Source organism: Ascaphus truei, chromosome 15 (genome assembly GCF_040206685.1).
Source record: "Ascaphus truei isolate aAscTru1 chromosome 15, aAscTru1.hap1, whole genome shotgun sequence".
Taxonomy (NCBI): domain Eukaryota; kingdom Metazoa; phylum Chordata; class Amphibia; order Anura; family Ascaphidae; genus Ascaphus; species Ascaphus truei.
The window spans coordinates 45102621-45124836 of record NC_134497.1 but is presented as its reverse complement, the minus strand read 5'-3'; the positions used below and the strand labels follow the sequence as shown (position 1 = coordinate 45124836).

The 22216-nt window shown below is 44.7% G+C and overlaps 1 protein-coding gene across 1 annotated transcript; it reads right to left on the bottom strand.

The window, feature by feature from the left end:
• Positions 1-8831: 8831 nt before the first annotated feature.
• Positions 8832-11837, bottom strand: LOC142466381 (zinc finger protein 184-like). The gene is made up of 3 exons (XM_075571237.1): positions 11724-11837; positions 10072-10185; positions 8832-9667 (listed from the first exon to the last, which is right to left on the bottom strand). The coding sequence occupies exons 1-3, from the start codon at positions 11755-11757 to the stop codon at positions 8832-8834; spliced, it is 984 nt and encodes a 327-aa protein (XP_075427352.1). The 5' UTR covers positions 11758-11837.
• Positions 11838-22216: the final 10379 nt, after the last annotated feature.

Here is a 22216-nt window from a genome sequence, read left to right as displayed (position 1 = left end):
CATCTCCCCCCCATGCCCCCATCATCTCCCCCCCCATGCCCCATCATCATCTCCCCCCCATGCCACATCATCATATCCCCCCCCATGCCCCATCATCCTCTCCCCCCCCATGCCCCATCATCCTCTCCCCCCCCCATGCCCCATCATCCTCTCCCCCCCATGCCCCATCATCCCTCTCCCCCCATGCCCATCATCCCCCCCCCCCCCCATGCCCCATCATCCTCACCCCCACATGCCCCATCATCCTCTCCCCCCCCCATGCCCCATCATCCTCTCCCCCCCCATGCCCCATCATCCTCTCTCCCCCCCCCTCCCCCCCCCCCTTGTCCTTACCTTATTCCAGGCAGGAGGCAGTCTCACAGACGTCTTTTGCAGCTATCTCAGCTGTTGGCTCCGCCCCCGCTGTCCTCCCACACACAGCATGTGTGCAGGATGACTGCGCCCGGCCACCGTACACCTCCAGCCCCTGCAGGACAGATTTTACTTCCGCCCGTGCTGCTCGCTTCCCCTACATCCGCGCTCGCTTCTCCCGCGGCCAAAACTTTTAACCACGCGCTCGTCGACACACACGACAGACGCGCTGGTTGTGAGCGGGCCGCAAAAATATCCGTTGCGGGCCGCATGCGGCCCGCGGGACGCATGTTTGACATGCCTGAACTACACAGAATGAGGAAGAAGATAAAGACGGAAAATTTGTATTACTGTTTTTATTATTATCAATGTGCATTATTCATGATTATCCACTGGCCCTCAATTTTCAACCCCCCCCGCCCCCCCTCTCTCAATGATTATTTGTATTTTTCTTTCCTGATAAAATAAAATACATATTTAATTACATTAAGATTTTATTTCTTTGAACTTTAAATTCATTGTGAATGTGTTTGGGGGGGATTCTTCAAGAAAACATACAGTTTTAATAATTGGTTACGTTTTTAATAATTGGTTACATAATCAGATTAACATAACGGAAAGCCAACAATAGGAAAATTAACGAATGGTCTGAGAGAGGTTGAAAAGCACAAAGACAAGCTTTTGAAAATGAATGATGTTGGAGAGGTGTCGATAAGAGGTTGAAATCCTTGAGCGAGCCTTGTGTGTGTCTGCGGGGGGAGGGGGGTAAAGCTGCATGAAGGATTAGCTGTATGGTAGTTCAAAGACATGACATTTTCAACAGGTAGGCCATCATAATAATTTGATCCCCACACCCCCAAATACATAAAAATCACACAAATCAATCATGTGCAGTCAAACGCACAGTGTCAGTCAAAAGCCACAGCAGATTGAATATCGTAATATCAAGATGGTTTAGGCAGGCATGTGGAGAAAATAAAAATGACGAGAGAAAAAAATATATATATTTTTTTTTTATCACTCACTCTTGAACTTTGCAAGCAGTGGTGAACTTATAGACGGACGCATGCACAGTAATCATCAGCTGGCTCTCTTCCCAATGAGGATTATATGCAGGCGCAAAGAGGTGATGCTCGGCTTGGGATGATTAAAAGCACAAAGACAAGCTTTTGAAAATGAATGGTTTTGGAGAGGTGTCGATAAGAGGTTGAAATCCTTGAGCTCAATACCTCCACACTTTTCACGTCGATAACGCTTCATCAGGAGAAAAGTATTGTCTCCCGGAGAGAAGGATTACCAGATCAGTGAAGGAACTCTGCTAAAGGCTAATGTTGTTTGCGGGCGGCCGCACAAGGAAGCAGCACCAGAGGTGGTGAGACTGCCACAGCTCCAAACTGTGTTTTATTGTAATTGCCTTTAATGAATGGACACCATGTAAATGTGCATTCTGGAGGGGTGTTTTTATGTATATACATTTCAGTACAGCTATTTGCGCATTGGTATCTCCTTATTTCTTCTAAGATCATCCATAACATCACACATCACTGGATCTTCCCTCAGCCTATGTTGGAGATACATACCACATTGAACCACTGCGTGTGACATGCTTATTTATGCTCACCTATATGTGAGTATAATAAATGAAGGTTTTTACATTTTTGAGATTTGTACCTTTTCATTAACCCCAACAATACTGTTTTATGATCATATTTTTGCTTTTTCCCACATGATGACGATGCACCCCGCTCCCTCATCTCGTTGGATTTGCTATTTGAGAGAGGGCTGTTTCTGTTGAAGGTTGAGAGCGAGGAAGAGTATCTAATTTTAGATTATCACTTAGTTTATATATGTATTTGGATGTATAGACATTTAACGTAGTTTCTACTGAGGAAAAATTCTCACTCATCACAGTGTGGCAGTAGAAGATTAAATATTGTATTAGGTGAGTTTGCTTACACACATTCACTTTTGTATAATTGTGGCAGGACGGCCTGTAGCCGAGGTCAGGGAACAGTCCACACGTGTAGTTTCAGGATAATGAAAAATGTTCAATGGCTTTATTTCTCCATTACAATATAACATACAGGTACACTGTCCCTTTAAACAAATAAATCCTGCTCCATGTTGGGAGAAAAACTGACTAACACAGCAGACCTATCTAGCAGGCTGGCTGGCTAAACCATAACCAACCCTTCAGAGTCTTTTAAGCAGTCATGAAAACAAATGAAACAAATCCTACTTTGGCTGCAGTAAGTAGTGTGCTGTATCCGTCTGTATAGCAGCAAATACATCCATGTGCTCTTGTCTGAGAGAGCCAGCTACTGCTGGTAACAATATCCTTTTCTACCTTTCTGGCTCTCAGGTGTCAGCTTATTTCCTGACTACCTAACTTCCACCTGAGTTAACCCTTATGAGTGCTGGATGAAGCACTCAGACATATGTCTCCCAGGAGTTGACTTCACTCTGTCACATACCTCCCCTGTTTGTGTGTGGCTAGTGTCCCACACGGCTGAAGCCCGACCCTCCACTCCTTCCCTTGACAAAAAATCAGCATTTCCATGGTCTTTTCCAGGTCTATGCTGAATATCAAACGAGAAGGGTTGGAGGGCAATATACCACCTGGTCAACCTTGGATTTGTGTCCTTCATGGTGTTTAACCACTTCAAGGGCGCATGGTCAGTGACCAGGGTGAAGTGTACTCCGGCGACATAATGTCTCAAGGCCTCAATTGCCCATTTTACAGCGAGGCACTCCTTCTCAATAACGGAATACCTCACTTCCCTTGGGAACAGCTTTTGGCTGATGAACAGTATGGGGTGTTCAACACCATCAAATTGCTGAGACAGCACTGCTCCCAGTCCTACCTCTGAGGCATCCGTCTGGATGATGAAGGGCTCTTTAAAATCTGGGTTCCGAAGAGCGGGGCCCTCTGACAGGCACTTTTTTAGCATGTCACAGGCGTCTTGGCACTCCCAAGACCATTTAACTTGGGTTGGGGGCACTCTTTTTTGTCAGATCTGTTAGGGGTGCAGAAATTTCTGAAAAATTGGGGATAAACCGCCGGTAATACCCTGCTAACCCCAAAAGGGAGCGGACCTGTGTCTTTGTCTGTGGGGTGGGGACTTCCCTTATGGCGGCCACCTTGCTAGCTAGTGGCCTTACTATCCCTCCCCCAACGGCATAGCCCAAGTACTTTGTAGTGGATTTACCCAGGGCACATTTTTTTGGATTTGCAGTGAGCCCTGCTTCTCTTAAGGACGTTAGGACTGCCCTTAACCTTTTTATATGAGACTGCCAGTGTCTGCTATAGATGACAATGTCATCCAAGTAGGCCGCGGCATATGCCCTATGGGGTCGTAGTACCTTGTCCATTAACCTTTGGAACATGGCTGGAGCCCCATGTAACCCAAATGGCATAGTGACGAATTGGTATAAACCGAGAGGGGTGGCGAAGGCAGTTTTGCATTTGGATTCTTCCACTAGAGGTATCTGCCAATATCCTTTCGTGAGATCTAGGGTGGAGATATACTCTGCTTTACCAAGCGAATCAAGAAATTCATCCACCCTAGGCATTGGATATGCATCAAATCTGGATACAGCATTTACCTTTCGCAGATCTACGCAAAACCTCACCTTCCCATCTGGTTTAGGGACCAACACGATAGGGCTACACCATTCGCTGTGGGACTCCTCGATCACGCCCAATTCCAACATGTCTATTATCTCCTTCTCTACCAGGTCTTTTCGGCCCTCTGGCAATCTATAGGGACGGGACCGTACTTTTACGCCAGGTTCTGTCTCAATCCTATGGGACACTAAATCAGTCTGCCCTGGCAGCTCAGAAAAAACATCTGAGAACTGGTCACATACATCAAGTAGGTCTGACCTTTGTTCCGTTGTTAACTGCTCTCCCATGGGAACCTGATGGTCAGTGTACGTACTACCCTTTGGAAACTTTGGACCCAAATCCGTCTCTCCTTCCCGAGGGTGAATGAACAGCGATCTCATAATTTTCCAGGGTTTCAGGAGGTTCACGTGGTAGATTTGTTTACCCTTCCTGGACCCTGTTTGAGAGATCTCATAATTCACCTCCCCGGTCCGGCGGAGAACTTGGAAAGGACCCTGCCACTTCGCAAGGAGTTTACTCTCTGATGTCGGTAGTAGTAGCATCACTTGGTCCCCAGGTTGGAAGACCCTCAAGCGAGCATTTTGGTTGTACTGCCTCTCGACGTTCTTGAGCAGATTTGAGGTTTTCCTTCGCAAACCGACCTATCATGTCTAGGCGGTTTCTAAGGTCTATGACATACTGAAGGGTATTCTTGGAGGGGGAGGGCTCCTCCTCCCAGGATTCCTTCGGTAGGTCGAGAATACCCCGAGGTTGGCGTCCATATAGGAGCTCAAACGGGGAGAAGCCTGTGGATGATTGGGGAACTTCTCGTACCGCAAACAACAGGAAAAGGAGAAGTTCATCCGAAGCTCGCTTTTCAGTGTCCACAAACTTCCTAAACATAGATTTTAAAGTACGGCTAAACCTCTCTACCAATCCATCAGTCTGAGGATGGTAGACCGAGGTCCGGACAAATTTTACTTCCAATAACTTCAGGACATCCTGCATTAACTTTGCCATGAAATTTGTTCCCTGGTCAGTTAACATTACTTGGGGAAGTCCTACCCTAGAAAACAGTTCTAACAGCCTGTGAGCAACCTGTTTAGCAGTGGCTGATCTCAGAGGGAAGGCTTCAGGATACCTGGTGGCATAATCAACCACAACGAGTATAAATTTATGTCCCTTCGCAGAGGGTTCTAAAGGTCCGACCAGATCTACCCCAATTCTCTCGAATGGGACGGCTATCAAGGGAAGAGGAACCAAAGGAGCCGGTTTCTGTCATTTTTGGCTAGTTAACTGGCATTCAGGACATGTCTCACATAGTTTCATGATGTCACCATGTATGCCTGGCCAGTAAAACCGGGACGAGATGCGGTCCGTGGTCTTATCTCTGCCCAAATGACCACCCCATGGGAGAGTATGGGCTAGGGTAAATACTGTTTTAAACCCTTTAGGGACTAGCATCTGTCGAATGACCTCCCCTGTTTGTGTAACCTTATTCACACGATATAGTATGTCATTCAACAGTTCAAAATGTGGAAACACTTTTACACCTTGTTCATCTATTATCTTGTTGTTGACCTGTACCACCTTCTCATATTGTCTAGCCAGAGCTGGGTCCTCCCTCTGCCTCTGAAGGAAGTCAGGAAGATCCAGGTCTGGCAACACTCCCGTATCTATCTGTTCCCCACCCTGGTCATCCCGGGCCATGACCTGCAGTCCTTTGGGCTGACTAATGTTACCAAAAGTCCCAGTCTTTCTTAACCAGTCCTCTTTTTCCGCACGTCTCTGTTTACGTGTCTCTGGGACATGGTGTCTACGGGGGAAAATCTCTGGGGAAAAAGAGAACAAGTCTCGGGGCTTCTCCGGTACCAGAGAAATAGGCTCCGTAGGAGTAGGGACCAACAATGTTTCGAGGTAGGGCCAGTTTCGGCCAAGTAGAACAGGAGCAGGTAGCCAGGGAGCAAATCCCACTAGTAGGCTAGCCTCTTGATCCTGGATACGCAGTGTAACGTTCGCCGTCGGGTATCTCTTTGTATCCCCATGGATACACTCGATATTCCAAGGAGAGTCATAAGATAGTCTATTGCTTGGAATTAGGCCCTCTAGGATCAGGGTTTTTCCAGAGCCCGAGTCCAGCATGGCGTTTCCTTTTGTCCCCTCCAGAGATGCTGGGATTAACCACGGATTGTGGTCCCCTCGGAGACAAGCTGTGGCAGTGGTTCTGCCATATGAACAGTCCATCTCCTCATCTCCTGAGTCTGCAAACTCGGTCGTCCGCGGAAGCTCTCGACGGGGCTCGGTGTTTGGACCTCTCCGCTGTTGGATGGGGTCCTCCCTTCTGGTTGGTGAGGTTATCCTCTCCACCGGGTGGGTGACAGGAGTCCAGGTTCTCGGGGAATACTGTGGGTGGCGGCCTCCTTTGAGTGATCCAGTGGCCTCGGACCCAGGATGGGCGTCTCTGCGGGAGTTTGTACCAGGAACCCTCCGAGATGGGAAAGGGTCTTCCGATCGGGTTGACTGGATCTCCCGAGTTGGCGGGTTGTAGACCCCTCAATTGTCTGCTCTCCTGCCTCTAGTATCACCGGAAGCAACTGGTGTTTGCACCGGCCGTTCCCAGCTATCCTGTTGGGTGTCGTTGCCCAGGAAGTTTTCCACCAAGCGGACCGCTGAATCCAGGGAAAATGCAGCGTGTCTTTTTACCCAGGAGCGGGAGGAGGGGGGCAGTATCTGTATGAACTGCTCGAGCACAAACTGTTCAAGGATCTCTGCCTTGTCATGTTTTTCCGGTTGTATCCACCTGGTACATAAGTCTACTAAGCGGTGGGCTACGACCCGGGGTCTGTCTCGGTTTGTATATTTGACTGTCCGGAACCGCTGTCGGTAGGTCTCTGGCGTGAGGCCTAAGCGATCCAGAATAGCAGCCTTTAGTTTCTGGTAGTCCATGGCCTCATCCGCTGGAAGAGCCTGGTAGGCTGCTTGAGCTTCCCCTATGAGGAGTGGAGCCAGAGTCGTTGACCAGCGATCAACTGTCCAGCCGTGGGCCGTGGCTACCCTTTCAAAAGTAAAGGAGAAATGCCTCTGGGTCTTCGGTTGGCTTCATTTTAGGCAGCATCACCGGTGGGTTATTTGGAATCCCTGGTCTGCCTGGGGCTGGGCCTTCGGCCAGCAATTGGAGAAGCTTTTCCTCCCGCCGGGCCTGTTGCTCATCTTGCTGGGCTTGTCGCTCAGCTTGCTTCTCTGCTAGCTGGAGCTGTTGCTCAAGGAACTGAGAAAAAATTGTCTCCATTTTGTTTTTTTTTTTCTGTGTGGCCCTTCAGATACAGGGGCTGTCCGACTTCCCACTTCTGACACCACTTGTGGCAGGACGGCCTGTAGCCGAGGTCAGGGAACAGTCCACACGTGTAGTTTCAGGATAATGAAAAATATTCAATGGCTTTATTTCTCCATTACAATATAACATGCGGGTACACTGTCCCTTTAAACAAATAAATCCTGCTCCATGTTGGGAGAAAAACTGACTAACACAGCAGACCTATCTAGCAGGCTGGCTGGCTAAACCATAACCAAACCTTCTGAGTCTTTTAAGCAGTCCTGAAAACAAATGAAACAAATCTTACTTTGGCTGCAGTAAGTAGTGTGCTGTATCCGTCTGTCTAGCAGCACATACATCCATGTGCTCTTGTCTGAGAGAGCCAGCTACTGCTGGTAAGCAGATCCTTTTCTACCTTTCTGGCTCTCAGGTGTCAGCTTACTTCCTGACTACCTAACTTCCACCTGAGTTAACCCTTATGAGTGCTGGATGAAGCACTCAGACATATGTCTCCCAGGTGTAACTGATAGGAGTTGACTTCACTCTGTCACAATAATGTATAGAGATATATTCACTTTAATACAGTTTAGGAGCGTCATTCCTATTATTTTGCACCTGGCAGTATACTGTAGTCAGGTCATGGCAGAGGACGGCAGCGAGGAAGCAGGAATTTGACAAGCCAAAAGGAAACACCAACAAGGGAACAGGATTAACAGAAACAGCAGGAAAGCAAGCAGGTGCTGGAAGAACCAGTATAACCAGGCACTTAGACAGGAAGGAGAGGGTTATATAGGGCAGGCTGAGAGACAGAAGACAGATGCATGGCATCAGGTTTCAGAGTGAGAGGAACCACAGAACTGGATCTCAGCAAGGACAGGATTCAGCAGCACTCCCGGTGGTTGTGCATGGCTACTGGAGACCAGGGCGTTAGGAAAAACCTGACGACACCCATTTTCAAACTCAAACTTAGGTCGCGCATGTAGTGCCCGCGACCGGCAAAGGGACGGGTCACTTCACCCGTTGCCGATAGCGAAAGTTATATTTCGCTTTGCGGCGGTGTTGCGTGCGTACTTGTATTTGATTTGTTCAGGGGCTGTCACATGAGACGACAGCCCTTGAAAAATCAAATATGCCCAGCTTCTAAAGTTGGCGACGCGACGTCGCTCCGTCACATTGTCGCCGTCGCACTTGCTATATTGCAGCGGCAATGTATTTGTTTTTGGGTGGCGTTGCATCGCCGTCGCGGGCACCATACGCATGGGCTTATGGAAATAAACTAGAGCCGCATATTATAAGCGATTTATAAAAATCTAACCTATGAGGAATTTCCCATTATTAGTACATTTAAAAAAAAATAAAAAATATTCCACACTTTCCTTACATTTTTCTAAGTTAAATAAAAAGCAAAATATTCCCCACAATTACAGTACAAGAAATGTATTGTTTTTATAACAGTTTAAAGATTTATTTATTTTCAAAAAATAAATCAATAATTTTCCGAGTGCTATATTACAAAGTAAACTTCTGTGAGCAAAACACTGACGACATTTAGAGCAAACATCATTTTTCTCCTGTGTGACATCTCTGATGTCTAACAAGACATGACTTATAAGTAAAACATTTCCCACATTCAGAACATACAAACGTTTTTTCAACTGTATGTATTCTCTGATGTGTAACAAGATTAGATTTCTGGGTAAAACATTTCCCACATTCAGAACATTCAAATGTTTTTTCTCCTGTGTGAATTCTCTGATGTGCAAGAAGATGAAAGTTCCGGGTAAAACATTTCCCACTTTCAGAACATACAAATGGTTTTTCACCTGTATGAAATCTCTGATGTGTAACAAGAGTAGAGTTATTTGTGAAACATTTCCCACATTCAGAACATACAAATGGCTTTTCTCCTGTGTGTATTCTCTGATGTGCAACAAGAGTAGAGTTAAAGGTAAAACATTTCCCACATTCAGAACATACAAATGGTCTTTCTCCTGTATGAATTCTCTGATGTGCAACAAGAGTAGAGTTAAAGGTAAAACATTTCCCACATTCAAAGCATACCAATGTTTTTTCTTTTACTGACAAGTTCTTGGGAACGTTACCTGCATTCACGTTTCCTTTGTTACACGTTGTAATAGGAGTAGATGCATATTCTGTCCCTGTATGTTCTCTGATGGTATAAATGTGGGAGTCTGGGAGATTTCCTTTTTCCTGTGAGGTTGATTCCTTAGCCATAATGCTGACAGTTTCTCTCAGACTCTGGTTTGGTATATCCTCACTAATGTGATTTGCTCCGTGATACATTTGGGTAACACTGGTTTCTTCCATTACACAATCTGGTGAACAGAGCAAAATGTGATATCCTTCAGGGGAATTCCTGCTCATTAATCCATCAGCTGGGGAAAAACATTTGAGTAAAGAAATGCATTAACATCGGCCACAAAAATAATTTTCAAACGTCAGATTTAGTTTAAGATTGTAAAGAGACAGGATACACATGGTAAGATGTGTAACAAATTGGGTATTCAGTAAATGTTTCCAATTAGAAGAGCAGAAAAGCATTCAAAATTGCAATAAACTTAATTTGTGAGGAGAGAGGGAGAGAATAAATGTAAAAAAAAATCAGGAAGCGTGTGTACCACATACATTTCCACTTTATTATGGGAATGGTAAAGTTACAAAAGGACATTAGAAATTATTGCTAGATATACTAATTTGTGATCAAATTTCCTTTATTTATGAAATATGTTATACAATGATTGTTCCTAGAGCACCCACCACTAAAGTGTTTATTACTCACCAGTGCTGTTATCTGTAGGACTTTCCTTCTCCTTATACTGCTGGTGACCCCTTATATATGGCTCTTCTCTGCGCTCAATCATTGATACAATCTCAGGCGTCACATTGACACATCCTGTATATGTCAGGGGAGACACGTATATATTTAATGTGTTTGCCCCATAGAAAATTCTTATTCCCATTATCTGCTATATTATTATGTCACATGTATTACTGCTGTGCAGTGCTATGTACATGGATAGTGCTATATAAAGATTGTCATGGAACAGGAATACCCCTGTCTGCACTTCTGTTTCACCCCCCCCCCCTTTCCTTGCAGCCCTGCTTGTCAGCCCTGTTAGTGCCAGCTGTATGTGTTTGGCTCTGTACGCAAACACAGTGCTTGTGTGATATACACAGTGCCATTTCCCCTCTCTCAGCAGCTTGCTGTATTAAAGATGCAACATTATTGCTACATGTTGTAGCTCCCCATGACATTCCTGTGAGTTGCCATAGCAGCCCCAGCTTTTCTCTCAATGGGCTAGTCTGCTTTCTCCCCCTCTGCTCTGCCCACAGATGGTCTGCCCCCAGACTATCTTACTACCCAGCATACATTGCCATTTCCTTTCCACCACACCACTGGACGAGTGAGTACCTTGCTGTAACCCCTGTAATGGTGCTGCAGGATTATCTTTTCACCTCCCTTTACTACTAAGCACACACAGAGATATTTAGACCTACACCTCTACACAAGAGACTGTTTTTCCCTGCTTTCTCCAAAATAAAGTAAGAAAAGAAACAGACCTTGTCGTGCTTGGAAAAGAGGGCCGAGTTGACACTATCTGAGCTAAGTCATCTTACACGTGAGCCTCTGGCTTCCAGAATAAAGATATACATTCAGTTCCTGTAATTTGGAAAGTCAAATGACATATATATATATATATAACAGAAGGGGGAAAAAGCTGCGCCTCTAAATTATCTCCTCCAATCCTTTCAGGGTTAAATATCTGTATTTTATGTAACTATGTTTTTAATAGTGTGTAGTAGCACGGAAAACGACTGCAGCTGAGTAGGGGCGTTTTTTTCATTAATTACCATCATTGGGGTGTGTATATAATACCGGACCTCCCTCTCTCACGTTATCCCTTTGAAAAAGTTAGCCGAGACTGACGAAACGCGTCAGGGAGCGTCATGACGTCAGACGCACTGACATTGAAATCTACACCCAGCGCTGGAGCGGACTGATCCAAGCGCTAGTGCTACAGGCACTACCAATACGGAACTTTTGTCTTGGACTATCTACAGCACACCAGCCCTGGGAAACTGCTGGTACGCTGCTCTTTTGCCAACGGAGCCTGGGAATGCCCCAAAAGTCTGCACTTTGACCGGATATTTACATCAGTCCTGGAAACCTGCTGAGACGCTGCTCCTTCACCAACGGAGCCTGGGACTGCCCCAAGAGCTTGCAGTTAGACCGGATGGTGGTGATTATTATCACATATGCTTGATTTTATTGTACTTCTTGTAAGTGCGTTTTTTACCCCTCCCTCCCCCCTTCCCTTCATTAAATTTACTCTATTACGCTATGGGCGTGCGCTCTCTCCTCTTTTTTCATATATATATATTTATATATATATCATCTTATTTGGCATAATTAGGGTAATATTTTCTGACCTAGAGACCAGAGAACCTGGTAATTTTCCATCATCACATCCTTGTAAAGTTCCTTCTGTTCTTCTGTTAAATAATCCCACTTGTCCTTGAGAAGTAAATTGCAACTTTATCAAACTCAACTGGTTCCTGAAACAGAGAATTCTCCAATTATTGTTTGTTTGTTTGTCAGGAGGAACAAAATCATCAGAGCAGCTGCTGGCATTTCTGAGAGCCTCTTCCTGTTCAATAAAGTGTCTTGTGGCATCGATCAGACTCTGTAATCAGTATACTAGTGTATTCCCTGCTATATTACATTATCTGTCCTACTGTTAGGGGAGTATTTTCTACAGTATGTTATTAAAAAGTAGGGGTGTACCGAGTACCCGGAATTACCCGGTATATTTCCAGCTACCCGGACATTAGCCGGACCCGGCAACTGAGAAGTGGGCCAGATGATGGGTAATGTCGGGGTAGATGGAAATAAGCTGATTACTTACCTTTCTGATGACATCTAGGCACAGCAGCAGTGTTCCGGTGGCGGTGGCAGCATCAGAGGTGTCTTCAGCCGGCGGGGGACAGCAGCAATCCATTCCGTACCTCCGCAGCAGGTAAGCACTGTGTGTATGTGAGCCGCTGGGGACCCACGTGACCGGAGCAGGAGACAGAGCTTTCCAATTGGAAAGCCGTCTGGACACCTCGGAAATGACGTCACATCCATAAAAAATAAAAAAATGTCAGTCACATCACACAGCGTCCAATCGGATTGGAGCTGTACCATTTGACCCTAAAATGTGACGACACGGGCCCTATATAAATGCCTGTTCCGTCTCATTTTAGCTCAAGAAGACAGAGGCAACTTCTGTTGCTGGAATTACCATGGGGCTATATTGGATTACAAAAAAAAAAAAAGAAGAAGAAGATAGAAATTTAAAGAGAAGAAAAGAATGAAAGATGAAGATACAGTAGAAAATGGAGAAAGAAGATGGAAGAAAGAAGATTCGTGTACCTGATGCTGTTCGTCAAGAAGGATGGAGTCGGGTTGCAGTGGTTGACGTCGCGGTTCGAGAGCTTCCTGATACGCCGGGATTCGGAGGGTGAAGACCTCTAAAGGTAAGATAAAACTGAACGTATGTAATTGTCTCTTTGCAGGTTTTTTTTATTGTATTTCTTTTCATGTTTTTCATTGCCCATTGACTGCTAATGTATTCATCTGTGCCTCTTTCGGGTAGAGATAAATACAGTGACAGGCAATGCATTTTTTGGCAAATGCTTGTTTTGTATTGATTGGTATACAGTATTTTCTATTTCTGTTTATTGTTTTGATTAAATTGTTTGAAATTTGGATGATTTGGCTTTAGTACATTTATGGATTGGCTAGCGGTTTTATTTTTTGATTGTTTTGTTGGTTAGGTGTTTCTTTAATTGTATTCTATTATTTTGGAATAATTTTTATTCTTTAGCGGTTTTGGTGTTAGAATAATTTTATATATGTGCAGTTGAGGCTTTTTAGTTGTATTATTGTTGTGGTGTTTAGGTGCTTGGTTATTTCTTTAATTGTTGTGTACTATTGTGCTTGATTGTTTTAATAGGTTGGCCATTGACTGCTATAGTGGCTTATCATGCCCATATTATATGGGTATGATGTAACACTGTGCCAATCAGTGGGTAGAGGTGGGTATAGTGGGCCCAGGGTGGGTGGTTAGGCTTCCCCGGTGGGTAGGGGAGGAGGGCGGGTTAACCCCTTAATTACTATAGCATTTATTAACCGCTAAGGTGGTTAAGGGGTGAGGGGCCATTAGATTTTTTTTTGTCTTGTACTCTTGCTGGCAACTTAGGACATAGACCTGGAGTATGGTGACGAGTACACCCTTTATAATGGCAGGGGTAAGTAGAAAGTTGTATTTACTTTATTTATGCTGGCTGGCTAATGTTTGATTTTGAATGGGCAAATGAGCCATTATCCATACCTGGATAATAGTTATTTTGCCCATTACTGTACTCTATGAGTTGGGGGGGGGGGGGCTAGAGGAGGTGGGTAGTTGAGTTGTTGGGTTTGTTTTTCTTTATTATGGGTAGAGGGATTGGGTGAAGGGGGTAGTAGCCCCAAGGTTGGATGCTTAGGCCTACTGGGTGGTAGCGGGAGGAATTAACCACTTTCATTACCTTAGTGGTATTAACCGCTAAGGTAATGAAGGAGTTAACTTCACCCGCAACCCCCCGCAAGGCCTATACACCCACAAAGGGCAAAATACCACCTTCACCCACCCCCGCTATCAACAATAAACTGGCACTGGTGGTTAACATGTTCATTACCTTAGCGGTTAGCCGCTAAAGTAATAAAATTACATATAAATGCATTTTTCCAGCATCTGATTCATGCCGGGGACCTCCGGTGCTGGTATTAATGTGTATCAGCGCTAGACACCCCAGGCATCAATCCTATGCAGGAAAGAAGAACATTTATAACAACTTACCGTAATTTTCTTTTCCTGGAACCATGACAGTGGGCACATAGTTACCCTCCCTATGTATGTCTAATGCCTATGTGCCCACTGCCATGGTTCCAGGAAAAGAAAATTACGGTAAGTGGTTTTAAATTTTCTTCTTTCCTCATCACCCTGGCAGTGGGCACCTTTGGGACATACCCCAGCAGTGACAAATTAGGGAGGGATACATAAAGAACAAACCACCAGTCAATGCCGTTATCAGTTGACCTTTATTAATTCACTTTTACACTTTATTTCACTACAGATTGTAGAACTCTACGCCCAAAACTTGCGTCAGCTGATGATTGTACGTCTAGTCCGTAGTATTTCAAAAATGTATTGAACGAGGACCAGACTGCTGCTTTGCATATCTGCCCTGGTGTTGCCTGAGCTTTGAATGCCCATGACGTAGACATGGCCCTTTAATGAGATTTAATGTTCAAAGGTTTATCTTGTCCTTTGGTCTCATAAGCTTTTTTAATACATGCCACTATCCATTGGGAAATTGTTGTCTTAGATGCTGCTTGACCTTTCTTCGGTCCCTCTGGTATGATGAATAGTCTGTTCGATTTTCTCACATCTCGCATCCTTTCCATGTATACCTTTAGACATCTCACCCCATCTAGTTTGTGTAATCTCTCCTCTTTCTTGTTCTTTGGATCTGCAAAAAGACACTCCCCCCGTGGGAGGCAGGAACGGCGCGCAGCCAAATGAAAACAGCAGCAGGCCGTGGTGGTATGAAAAAATGTTTAATTACACATCAGGGTAAAAGAGTCTGGCGGATCCTCTAACGCGTTTCAGCCCAGGGGCCTTTGTCAAAGAGTGATCCGCCAGTGCACACACAGCCCTGATATGAGATGTCAGCATTCAACACACCTGTGACCGGTGGATAATCCACAGGTGATTAAATGTACAAATCATTCAGGGAATACGAATTACATAGGTTAAAAAACAGATTGCAGATGTATGCCATAACTAAATGTGTACTAATGAAAGTACACATACAAAACACTCCTCAACTCTGCAACTGATGAAGAAATTAAAAACAATGGCAACCAGACTCACTAAGTATCAAAATAGAAACATAGAAACACTGCATCAAAATATGTTAGGCATAATGATACAACTGATGGACAAAGAGTAGTTAAACCTGAATAAATAAGTTATAGCAGTATAATGTGACTGCACAAGACCATATGTAAGAATTGCAACTGTTGAAAAAAATCAATCATAATAAAGCTAATACAAAAAAACATATATAATAGATGAATGAGGGAGAGGGAGGGGGGGTGGGGGGGGCTGGGGGGGAAGAGGGGGGAGGGGGAAGAGGGGGGGGAGGGGGAAGAGGGGGGGAGAGGGGGGAAGAGGGGAGGGGGGGAAGAGGAGGGGGAGGGTGGAGGGGAAGGGAAAAGAGGGGGGGAGAGGGGGAGGGGGGGAGAGGGGGAGGGGGGAAGAGGGGGAGGGAGGAAGAGGGGGGGCGGAAAGTAAAAGAGGGGGGAGAAGGGGGGGAAGAGGGGGGGGTGTAGGGGAAGGAAGGGAGTGAGGAGCATAAAACATGTAAAACAAAAATGGCAATATAAAACATAAAAAATACAATAATACATTACAAAACTAACTTTGGATCTGGACAGAAATGGTTGGATCACGATTTCCTGATCCATATGGAAATGTGATACAAGCTTTGGCAAGAATTGATGCACAGGTCTGAGAACTGCCTTGTCTTGGTGCACAACTAGGAATGGTTCCTTAGCTGATAGTGCGTGAAGTTCTCCCACTCTCCTTGCTGAGGTGATCGCGATCCAGAACGCCATCTTCAACGATAACCATCTCAACCCTATCTCTTGTATAGGTTCGAAAGGAGGTGCTGTTAATACATCCAATACTAAAGACAGGTCCCATGTCGGTACCCTGTTTTTAATTTGAGGTCTTAGTCTTTTAACTGCCTGTAAAAACCGGATGATGAATCTTTCCATTGCCAGATTTCTCTCCAATAAGGCTGATAGTGCAGACACCTGTACTTTCAGAGACCTGAGGCTGAGACCTTTCTCAAATCCTTTTTGCAAGAACTCCACTATTGACACAATTCTTGTTGAGAAGAAATGTTGTCTCTCTTTTGTGCACCAATCCCAGCAACAAAGCCAAATTCTATGGTACACTTTTGATGTGGATCCCTTTCTTGCCTGTAATAGGGTCTGGATTGTCTTGTCTGCACAACCTTTCAACCTCAATGTTTCCCGTTCAATCGCCATGCCGTCAAGGCCTATTGTTTGGCGTTCGGTTGGCTTATTGGCCTCTATTGCTTTAGTTCTTTGCTGTCTGGTATGTGCCATGGTATATCCACTGTCATATTTACCAGGTGTGTGAACCAAGGCAGAATGGTGCTACCAATATCACTTCTGCTTGGTCTTCCCTGATTTTCCTGATTGTTTTCGGAATTAGGGGAATTGGGGGAAACAGGTATGCCAACTTGAAATCCCATTTGAAGCCGAGAGCATCTGTGCTTTTTTGCGCTTGGATGAAAAAGCCTTGCACAGTAGTTTTTTAACTTGCGGTTCTGATGTGTCGCCATGAGATCTATGTCTGGCTGACCCCATTGCTCTATCAGCTCCTGAAGCACCTGTGTAATGCCCATTCTCCTGGGTGTATAATATTCCGACTTAGAAAGTCTGCTGTGACATTTTCCAGTCCTGGGATGTATACGGCTGTGATCTCTGATAAGTGGCCTTCTGCCCAAGAGAAGATTTCTGCTGTGAGGTTCATCAGCTTTCTGCTTCTGGTTCCCCCTTGTTTGGCTATATACTTTACAACCGACCGGTTGTCTGACTATATCTTTGTATTGCCATCTCTTATTTGGTCTTGGAATGCTTCCAGAGCCCTTTGTACTGCTTTTAGTTCCAGCAGATTTGATGGAAGGCGCTGTTCCTGGTTTGTCCAGGTTCCTTTCACCAGTGTTTCTCCCATTTGGGCACCCCAATCTGCGTTGCTCGTGTCTGTTGTAATTCTTTCCCATTGTACTGGGTGTAGTGTCCGTCCTTTCCCCAGATTTCGGGTATCTTCCCACCACTTTAATTCTTTGTTACGCCGGTGCTGCCCGCAGACCAGACCCGTCCCTTCTACTGAGGTGACGAACGTATATGGGCACGCACCCGCAGCAAAATGAGCGTGTCCGGAGTGTGGTGATTAGGCGTTGCCAGGCCAGGTGACGTTTAGCTAGCAATACTTGCCGGTACCGGTGTAGAAGTGCCGTCGTCGTTGCCGTTTTAGCCAAGGTCAGGGATTGGAGAATTCCGGAAGGTCGTTGTCCAAGCAGGGGTCGAGAGCCAGAGATAGACGTCCGCCAAGCCAAGTCGTAACCTGAGAGAATGAGAGAGAGAGAATGCCAGAGTAGTATCCTAGTGGAAAACTATGTCGAGCAATGAGTGAGAGGAAGGACAGGCATTATAAAGTGTGGCTGACCAATCAGAAATGGAGGCAGGCCTGGAGGAATGCGTGGAGCCATCCTGGATAGGTCCCCTTGATTGGCAGGCAGGTGAGGACTCTTGTTTTGGCAGGAGGTCCTATTAGTGTGCTGGGGGTGGGTTTTCACTGCAAGAGCAGTGAATAAATTATCTTCACCCGGTGCGCGCTGTTCAGGCACGCGCCCGGGAAACATGGCGGCCGCGTGAGAGCATGAAGATCCCGCAGGAGCCCGAGGGCGCAGAGGATGGCGGGGAACCCCCAGAGCCGCCGGATGTGAGTGACGCCAGCGAGGGGCGCGTGCCACGGCAGCAGGGGTTGACGCAGGTGAAGAGGAGAGTGAACTCTAGTGATTTGAATAGTCCTATCTGTGTGATAAACATTTGTTTTGCAATCTATACCATTGGTCCGTTCTGTTTATATTGAATATACCACACCTGGATCTGAGAATAAGACACAGACAAGATCCATGAAGTGAATACCTCCAGGGCCAGCACACCATGAGATGTGAGATTTAACCCCTTCAAATCCTGACTGAGTCAGACCACTGCTTTTTATACCTCTATTTTGTTGTAAGTAGGAATTACTAAAGAGCCAAGATACCTACTTAGCCCCAACTGTATTAATATACTGCACAATCATTGTTTTAATTTTTCTTTATTTATATGATGTGTTCCTGATCTCATCGCTCCCTTCCCACCCCAAACCAAGACTGCAGGTGAAGAGGAACCAGGGCGAGTCTTTAGAAATAGGTAGGCGAGCCGGATGGAATCCATAGTTGATAAAGAAGGGGGTCTCACGGGTAGACTCATTCCTGGAAGAATTAAAGGCGTACTCAGCCCAGATTAGTAATTCTGCCCAGTCATCCTGAGAATTAGAGACGAAGCACCTTAAGTATTTCTCGAGGGATTGATTAACCCTCTCGGTCTGTCCGTTGGATTGAGGGTGATATCCAGAAGAAAAGGAAGATGAGATACCCAGTCTCTTGGTGAAATTCCTCCAGAACTTCGAGACGAACTGGGAGCCCCGATCAGACACGATGGATGTGGGAATCCCATGGATACGGAAAATCTCTTTGGAGAAAATATCAGCTAGGGCGGGTGAGGAGGGTAATCCTTTGAGAGGGATAAAGTGTGCCATCTTGGAAAACCGATCCACTACCACAAGAATGGTATTCATGCCATTCGACCTAGGCAACTCCACAATAAAATCCATCGATATGTGGGACCAGGGACGCTCCGGAATAGGTAAAGGTAAGAGGAGACCCTGAGGTTTCTGACGAGGAATCTTGTTACGTGCACAGTACCGGACAGGACCGTGTAAATTCAAGAATGGTTTTAACCATATTGGGCCACTAGAATGTGCGACGGATGAGATCCAAAGTCTTCTTGAATCCAGCATGCCCTGCCGAATGGGCGGCATGTCCCCAGTCCAGTATTTCAGGGACGAATTTGGGTTCTACGTACAATGAGTCTTTTGGAACCTCAAGACCGGTCGGAAGATTCTCTTGCGACTTGATGATCTTCTCAAGATTCTTGAATGCCACAGCTACTAAGATTCTTTGTTTAGGGAGGATGGACTCGGTGGTCTTTTCCGATCTCTCTTCAGAAGAGTATTGCCGGGAGAGGGCATCCGCCTTGACGTTCTTAGTGCCGGGAATATATGAGAGAACAAAATTAAATCTGGAGAAAAATAACGACCAGCGGGCTTGGTGAGGACCTAAACGACTGGCATTCTCAATGTACAATAAGTTTTTATGGTCCGTGAGAATAGTAAAGACACAAAAATCACCAGGCGCTCCTGCGAGTGTTTCAGATAGGAGGAGATAATGCAGTATAGTAAATGCAAAATATAGAATGAAATGATATACAACCAGTGCCAGTTTGCAGCTCGACCTTCAGTGGATCTTCCTTATACTGTAGATCCTTATATAGTGGCAATGTCCAGAAGTCAGGGAGCGCAGACACCAGGATGAACATATGAGGAGAAAAAACAATAACACAAATGATAGTGCAATCCTGTAGGGTAAAAAAATATTCCAACTGGGAATGGGGACATGCACAGTGGATAGAAACAAAATATAGACAGATAGCCACTGCTATAGTCCTATGGGGTAAGAGGCTGGAATATGATCAGGTATACACATGACACAGTGGTTGAAATCAAGAATGGCCACACAAATGTAGAAAATGATTAAAAAAAAAGGGTTTAGTAAAATGACATCAGGAGGCACACGGATGCAGTGGGAACTTACAATCAAGCCCCAGAAATCAGGCAATGGAAATAGAGCTTAGTCTGTGTCCGTTGTGGGAGAGATAACCTGTATGCGTAGTAACTGCTGCAGGGGGGTCAGGCTGCGCCGGCGCATCCTCCACTTTCAGCCTCCGCAGGACTTCCGGGTTAGATTCTCTCCACCAGTATTCGGCACCACGTGACTGCGTCACACTGCGGGCACAGCAAGCTGCTATAAAACAGGAACCAGAGACTCAACGCAAGTAGACTTCTGCGTTTCGCTAACAGCTTCCTCAGGAGTCTGTGGTGCCTGTTAGTGGCTGGCCTGCTTGATATACAGAGGCACAGGTAATCGGGAGTCAAGTGTGATGTCATCCTTCCAATCATCTGCCTGCATCATTTCCACCAATGGTGGTATGGATTGCTCGATTCTGCACCTATCATCCTTCAGAGGGGCGGGAATAATGTCCGTGGGCAACATAAACACTAACAACAATTTTAATGGGTGAAAAAACAGATATGTGTTCCCTTAAACTCTGGGGAAAAGGCAGCAATAAAAAGCATTAAAAACCTTTAAAGAACTGGCAGGATTCAAAGACATTTAAAGGGTTAATTCCCACAGCATAGGCTTAAAGCTGCAGTTCAGTCTATATCCTGCATGTGTGTTTTTTTTTAATAAATCAGTTCTGTAGTAAGAAATAATACTTTTAGCATTTTCTGTTTTTAAAAAAACAACTTTGAAAGACCAATTTTCTTGTATTCTATTTTAACAAGCATTTGCTAAGGCACCGCCCCTTCATGTCCTGTCACAAACCCAGGCACACCCCTTTGTCAGCACTGCCCTCCCTCTCTCTAAACGTGCACTAGCATCTGGTCACATGATCTTCCTCATAGCACATTCAAGGAAGCTGGAGAAAAGGGATCAGCCATGCATAGCAGCTCGGATAGGCGATTTCAAACTTATTACAGTGTTTATTCCATTCATTGCACGTGTATATAATGTAAAATTGTAATAATTCCATTTATAGCAAACGTGTATATGTGAATATTATTTAGATGTATATGTATGTTACTGAAATGTGGAGTGAGTGTGTAGGTAAATACACACAGTACACTTCCACTGCATATATATATATATATATATATATATATATATATATATATATATATATATATATATATATATATATATATTATATATTATATATGTATGTATATGTGAAGTTATGTGATTAAAAAAGTGACAAAAACCCTCCATAGCAAGGCAAATAGCAAATGGAAATATTACTGTATGCTCATTTGTATGTATATATATATTTATATACACACACACTTCAAATACGGATAGTGATTCACGTAAATGATATATATATATTCACTTTCTGGGAGTATAAGAGTGACTGTCCTGTTGTTCCTTTTTTTGTATCCATCATTGAATGGTATGTGTCACGAGAGCTTGCGACAGGCTGTAATTGTACACCAAAAACTATATATATAAATATATATATATACCTGGGTTTGAACTGGGACGAGACTTAAGATATAATAAAGTGATTTTATTCCTTGATAAAGGTGAACACAACAGATTATACAATAACAGGCAAAATATAGACACTTACGTAAAAGATGAAAATAATGAAAACAGTCCCATCTGAACTGGCAGTTTCATCCAGCAATCAGCCCAAGACATTGCATGGCCTTTCTCTCAGCAACCAGGAAATCATTCAGCAAACGAAGACAAAGGATATATGGGTGGACAGCAGTTTATAAACCGTTTGTCCCTCTATCTGTAACCTTAGGTGCCGAGACGGCTACCAAATGTCCCTTGGAAGCTTTTGAAGCTCATTTTGGGACTTCCAGCTTGGGGTAGCCCCCCCCCATCAACAAACCCTTTGAAGCAGGGTGGACAGTGTGAAGAGTTCCACTTCCTCTGGTTAATTCCTTTTGTCCGTTGGGCCAAGCATAAGCAATTAGCCCAATAGTCTTTGATGATCAGGTTTGTAAATTCTAGCCTTTCCTGCTCATCACCACAGGGGTTCCTCAGACTTAACCAAAAGTTCATATTTACTGCAAATCATTGCATAACTTCCGTTCCGTAATACACACAGTCAGGTGAGATATATTACTGCATTCTGGGACACCTGACGCTCGTAGAGAGACCCATCATTACATTGTAATATGAACATTAATAGAGATATTAATATCTGGCATTTCGTAACAGTTACATATTCAATGTTTAGACTTCCCAAGATCGGCTGCCCCCCGCCAATACACTTATGTAATTCTTAGCCGGTTCAGCCAAGGACATCTCATAGTATTCTTATATTTAATAAAGTTACT